This window comes from Chrysochloris asiatica, unplaced genomic scaffold (assembly GCF_000296735.1).
Source record: "Chrysochloris asiatica unplaced genomic scaffold, ChrAsi1.0 scaffold00002, whole genome shotgun sequence".
NCBI lineage: Eukaryota > Metazoa > Chordata > Mammalia > Afrosoricida > Chrysochloridae > Chrysochloris > Chrysochloris asiatica.
Genome location: NW_006408520.1, coordinates 51,177,360 through 51,184,098, shown reverse-complemented (window position 1 = coordinate 51,184,098; position 6,739 = coordinate 51,177,360). Strand labels below are relative to the sequence as shown.

General features: G+C 36.1%; 1 protein-coding gene across 1 annotated transcript in view; it reads right to left on the bottom strand.

Annotated features, from left to right (window-relative positions):
* LOC102816137 (chromosome unknown open reading frame, human C1orf173) overlaps nt 1-6,739 on the bottom strand; it is a 274,956-nt gene that overhangs the window by 78,001 nt on the left and 190,216 nt on the right. The window contains exon 9 of the mRNA XM_006831089.1: nt 6,117-6,297. Within this exon, the coding sequence (XP_006831152.1) occupies nt 6,117-6,297 (181 nt within the window). The remainder of the gene's footprint in view (nt 1-6,116; nt 6,298-6,739) is intronic.

Here is a 6,739-nt window from a genome sequence, read left to right as displayed (position 1 = left end):
GAACTTAGGCTCCTCTTGCCTCACACTATAACAGATAATTAACTCAAAATAAATAATATACCTAAATATAAGTTAGAACTTTAAATCTTCTAGAAAAGCTTAAGAGAACATCTTCATGAACTTAAGTAATTAAGCAGAGTTTTTAGATATAGCACCAAAAAAAAAAAAAAACCATGATCCATGGAAGAAAAGAAAATTATAAATTGAACTTTATTAAAATTAAACAACAATGGGTTAAGCACTGGGCTACTAAATGGAAGGTCCATTAAGATTTTCAGTCTCAGAAACCTTATAGAACAGTTGTACTGTGTCCTATCGGGTCACTATGAGTTAGAGTCGACTAAATGGCAGTAAATTGTGTGGGTTGCACTTCAAAGGACAGCGTTAAGGGGAAAACACAGGTCACTGATGGGGAAAAATATTTGCAAATAATTTTTCTGATAGGATTTGCATCCAGAATATATAAAGAATGCAAAATGCTTAGTAATAGGAAGAAAAACAACCCAATTTAAAATAAACCAAGGATTTGATTTGATAATAAATGAATAGCCTCAAAGACAATAAATAAATAGTTAATTAACATATGACAAGATATTTAACCTCATTCATTTCTAGCAATTTTAAATCTAACCGGACTGCTAACTACAAGGTCAGCAGTTCAAATCCATCAGCTGCTCTGCAGGAGAAAAATAAGTCTTTCCACTGGTTATCAAAAATGGGGGGCTATAAAAGCATGAAGTGGCCTATTTACAAGCTTTTATGAATATGCTTAGTTTCAGAATGATGTGGATAAAGTAGAATCCCCACCAAATACTTTCCTCTTGTCCAGATGGGCCTGTTGAAAGGGGATGGGGGAGGACGGGGATAGGATTTTATGACTCAATTGAGTAACTGTTATCATGACTAATTGTGTTGTCACCACTGTAAATGTAGAAAATGTGAATCTAAAAGTGGGGAGTCATTAATCTTGCATTGCAGGAACAAACAACCTTAGGAGCATTAAGAGGGAGGAGCATAAGTGGAGCATGGGAACCTAACCAGCAGCAACAGAGGCCGAGGCAATGGCATAGAGACACAAAGCAGCTGAGGACTCTAGGCACATGGAATGAGAAAGCCTGTATGGCTGTGGGCAGGAGGCTGGCTTGCAAAATGTGCCCTTTGTACATTTAAACAAATATATCCTTCCTGTGTGGTATGTGTATATCAAGGAGTTTGGGTAGCAGAGTGGTTACAAGTAGGGCTGCTAATCTCATGGTCAGCAGTTTGAAGCTACCAGAGGTTACACAGGAGAAAGATGAGGCTTTCTGCTCCTGTAAAGATTTACAGCCTTGGAACTCCTATTCAGGGTCACAATGAGTGAGAACCACTACATGTGTATATCAAAAAAAAGGAAAAAAAAGAGAAGGGGGAAATAGAGACAAATACTGTTACCTAATGGAGTCCTGGTATGGTGCTGTGGGTTAATGTGCCAGACTACAAAGCCGTTTGAACTGCAAGGTCAGTGGTTCAAGCTCACCAGCTGCTCCTTGGAAACCCTATACAGGGTCGCTATGGGTCAGAATCGACTCGACGGCACTTGACAACAACAACAATGGTGCATAGAGGGGATTGTAATCATTGCAATGATATAAAGTATAATTTGTTGAATGTAAAACTGATGATGGTCTGCTCTGTGAACTTTCACTCAATTCACAATAAAAATTTACCAAAAAAAAAAAGAGTCTTTCTTCTCCCATAAAGATTAACTACCTTGGAAATTCTATATAGGGTTGGTATGAGCTGTCATCAGTACAACAGCACAGGTTTTGTTTGGTTTTGGATATAGTTACTATAATGTTGTTGCTGCCATTAAGTGCCAATGAGTCAGTTCCGATTCATAGTGACCCTGTACAGGATTGCCAAAGAGCAGCTGGTGGGTTTGAACTGCCAACGTTGTGGTTAGCAGTCCAGTGGTTACCTTACAGCAACACACCAACTACAGTTAGAAAGACAGACAATACTCAGTGTTGGTGAGGATGTAGATAAATTTGAACCCTCATACATTGCCAGTGAAAATGTAAAATGGCATAGCCCCTTGGAGCACGGTGGCTCTGTAGAATAAGGACCGGATTGCTGACCTTTTGGTTGAGCCCACCAGCCACTCCACTGGAAAAGATGAGGCTTTCTTCTCCTGCAAAGATTTATAGCCTCGCAAATCCTGTACAGGGTAACTATGAGTTAGAACCAACTAGATGGCACTTAACAATAACAATAGCCACTTTGTAAAACAGTTGAGCAATTACTTATGAAATGAGACATATACTTATCTTATGACTCAACAAATCTACTCTTAGGAAACTACTCAAAAGAAGAAAGAAAAAAAAAAGACTTGTATTTGAATCTTTACAGCAATTTTATTCATAATAATCCCAAACTGGAAATAATAAAATTGTCTATCAACTGTTGTGTTGAATAAATAAATGTTGTATATTCATATAATGGAACATACTTAGCTATATAGATAGGACCACCTACTGAAAGATGCTACAAATTCATGACTTTCTAAAACATTATGCTAAGTGAAAAAAGCAAGACACAAAATATCACCTATTACATGATTTCATGAATATGAAATATCCAGAAAAGGCAAATGCAAATTTATAGAGACAGAAAATAGAACTGTGGCTATCTGCAGCTGGGGAGGAGAGCGAACATAAACTGTCAGTGGCGTGATGGAACTTTTTGTAGTGATGGAAATGTTCTGAAACTAGTTTTTGATTGTTACAACACAATCTTATTCATATCCTAAAATCGTTGAATTGAAATTGGATGAATTTTATGTATGTGAGTTTTACCTTGGTAAAGATATTTTTTAAATTTCATAAAAAATCATATATGATGATGAGCAAGAGAAAAGGAAAACAAACAAAAGAACACTGAATATAAGTCAGAATGCAATGAAATGCATCGGTTTGTACATTAAGGCCCTGAGACATCAAGAAAGGGGGTAAATCAGTAGAATCTGAAAAAGCTGCAAAGGCCCATACTGAGTCATAAAACATGGGTAAGGTTTGAATTTTAAAAAGGGAAACAAAGATCATTGCAGACAATAAAATAGCACAAGAAATGCAAGATAACAATATTTGTGGGTATAAGGCCATGAAGGCAGTTGGGTTTGTGGGGAGGAATGGAGAATGCATGAATTGTTACATGCAACAGGATCAGGTTTTAGAAATACAATATAATGGGGCAAAGAAGGGAGGAGTTATAAAAGGGCCAGATAAATTACTTCATTCTTTGTATCCACATGATTCAAGGAGGCCAAGGTACGTCTTATTGGAAAGGATGAGCACAGTAAACATAATGTCTGTGGGGTTAAAACCAAACAACAAAACAAAAAATGTATTCTTTACAAGTAGTAGAAAACATTCAGGGAATTCATTGTTGTTACAGTGTGCCACTAAGTCAGTTCTGACTCATAGAGACCCTGTATAAGATTTCCAAGGAGCAGCTGGTAGATTTGACCTTTCAACCTTGCAGTTACCAGTTCAGTGCTTAAGTGTATAAGTGCTCATCCTACTGCATCACACCAGGGCTCAATTATTTCATAAGTGTACAGAATAAGCAACTGGTGGTTTGATAATTAAAATCAAACCGAAAGACATAGTGAATTATAACAGTAATAAAAACTATACTTGCCACATTCCTAAATAATTAATTTTACTGTCATTTTTCATCAAAAAGTAAGATAAGCTAATGAATGCCATATTATTTTATGAATTTATTGCCTCAACCATAACACTAAATGCTCCCTTTCATTTTTTTAAACAGAAACCTTTCAAAACCTGTACAACACATTTCACAGAATCATACACAGTTGTGATTTAAAAACAGGGCAGATTCTTTTCAATTCAGTTAAATTGCTCAAAATAGCTGAAATATACATCAACTCTGAGCCACCCAACTTTTCAATTTTGAACAATTAATATCCTGGCAATCAAGGGCAAGTGGAGATCAAACTATTGTATGGACAGAATTCAGTGATTTAGGGCCCCATTCCATCCTATTAGTCAAGACTGTCCAATGTCATAGCCAAAGCCAGCCCCAAGATAAAAATGTATGCAAAATAACAGAGTCAAGTTAACATTATTTCTCCCATAATCTTTGGTTTTACACTTTATCACAGTATGTATTATCTAACAAAGAATCATTCAAATAAGCTGTGTTCAGTATGCGTTTGTCTGAACCATGTTTTCCAGAAGTCATAGGCATTTAGTTAATAAACATGATCTAAGATCCAGGAAAGAACAATAGGCATTTAGTTAATAAACATGATCTGAGATCCAGGAAAGTTTTCATCAAGATAATTCCAAATGTAGACCAGTTGCTTATTTCAGCAACTTTTCTAAATTATTAGTTGAAAATGTACTAAAGAAAGTAATTGTACATTTCTCTGCACTATCATTAGGGGTTTCATACCCCTCATATTATGAAAATGTAGAAAACCTTGCTACTGAGAATAGCTTACTAGGGCCAGGACAGTAGCAGAGGTTCTTTGCCTTATCAGGGGAGGCATCTGCTCTTGTCTCTCCATAGAAGTGAACAAATGACCTTGGGAAGTCACTCTATCTATCTAGGGACTCTTGTCCTTCAGTTCATCTGCACAATGGAAAGAACAAACTGAAATGCTTTTAAGATGAGTCAAACTAAATTATATTTCAGGGCATATATAAAATGGCGGGGATAGCTATAAACATTATTGATCATCATACATTACAAACAGCCCTGGTGACACAATGATTAAGTGCTTGGCTGCTAACCAAAAGACTGGCAGTTCAAACCCACCAGCTGATCTGCAGGGGAAAGATGTGGCAATCTGCTTCTATAAAGATTACAGCCTTGGCAACCCTACCAGGCAATTCTACTCTGCCCAATAGGGTTTGACTCAGTAGCACGCATCAGCAACAATATTATATATTACTTTGAAGTAAAACTAACACTCAAGCATTTACTTTTTCTTATGTTAGAAAATTTTAAATATGTGGTCCCTAAATATATAGTTTATATATTTCGCTGTAAGTCCTTGATTTTTAAAAATAAAAAATCACTGTTTTTGCAAACAGTTAACACACTTGGCTGCTATCAGAAAGACTTGCAGTTTGAATTCATCCAGAGACACATGAGAAGAAAGGTTGATCATCTACTTCTAAAAAATCAGTTACTGAAAATCCATTGGATCAATGATCTACTGTGACACACATGGGGGAGTCATGAGTTGGAATCAGCTCCAGGGCAACTGGTGGTGGTGATGGACATGATTTTTTTTTTTTTTTTAATAAAAATCAGATTAGAGACATTAGAAAGGCCAAAAGTAACAACTCCATACTTGCTTCCCAACTCTTTGCTAAACTTATATCTCAAGATTATTCAAATCTAACATTTTTTTTTAATTACTAAAAATAGTATTACTTTCTAAACAGAACTTCTCAAGCAAGGAAGTAGCAAATATAATTCAGTAACACCTCTTCATTTTAACTGCTGTTCCACAGAACTGCATATTGGAGGAAAACATTACAGTACAATATGTGAAAACCTATATTGGATATAAAATTATCTTATGCTCCCAAACACGGATTTATGATCAAATAAAAGCAGAAACGTACTAAAAAGACATTTGGTCAAATTCGACACCGAGTTATTTAGGTGTGATTCACCCTGACTTTTATAAGATTTGAGATTGTTATCTCAATGCACCTCTAAAGAGAAAATTGTCAATCTGGTATTTTTCTCTTAGAATAATATATGACATAATTCACTGTGCCAAGTCAAACCATTAACTTGTAATTTGGGGGACAGCTTATTTGTTCAATATTTTAATGATCATGTATCTCTATCCCACAGTTAATCTGTTACCGGATTAAATCACTTCAAATTCTTTTTTCCACAACTACAAGAGTAATTGCTGCTTCAGTTTCAATCATGGGGCCATAAATCTATATTTACTTTTAGGCAGCTGGTTTATAAGTCCCTAGATATGCATAATTTTATAGAGTGATTGAAGTCATTTTGATATTATATCAACAACAGCTTATCTGTATCGACTTCAATTTAAAAAATATTTCACATTTTATATGTACCTTTTTCGAGTAGTTTGCCTTTGTAGACACAAAGGTTTTCTCCACCACAGTGTTGTTGATAAACTTTTATTTCATCCCTGAAGTCTGAAACATCATAAGAGAGGTGCACGCTTTTCCCCAAATAGATCATTGTTATAGCTGCATTGCTATGCAGTGATGCTTTATGGATCCTCCTTGAATCCTAAAAAAAACAAAAAAGGGAGACTTGTTAACTAGTTAAAGTTCTTAACTGCACATGACATTTGTAACATAAAAATAATAGAAAAGGCTATTTTGAGGTGGTTGTTGTTAAGTGCTGTTGACTGAGTTCTGACTCACAGCAACCCTATTTAGGGTTTCTGAGGAACAGCTGGTAAATTTGAACTGCCAACCTTGTGGTTCACAGTCTAGTGCTGATCCTACAGCAGCACATGGGGCTGTTGTGGCACTCTAGGTTAATGCACTGGACTGCAAAGTCGGTTTGAACCACAAGACCGGCAGTTCAAGCTCACCATCCGCTCCTCGGAAACCCTACTCAGGATCGCTATAGGTCAGAACTGACTCAACAGCACTTAACAACAACAGCAACCATGTCAACCTACTCTGTATACAAAAAAACCAAGCCTGTTACAAACTAATTCCCT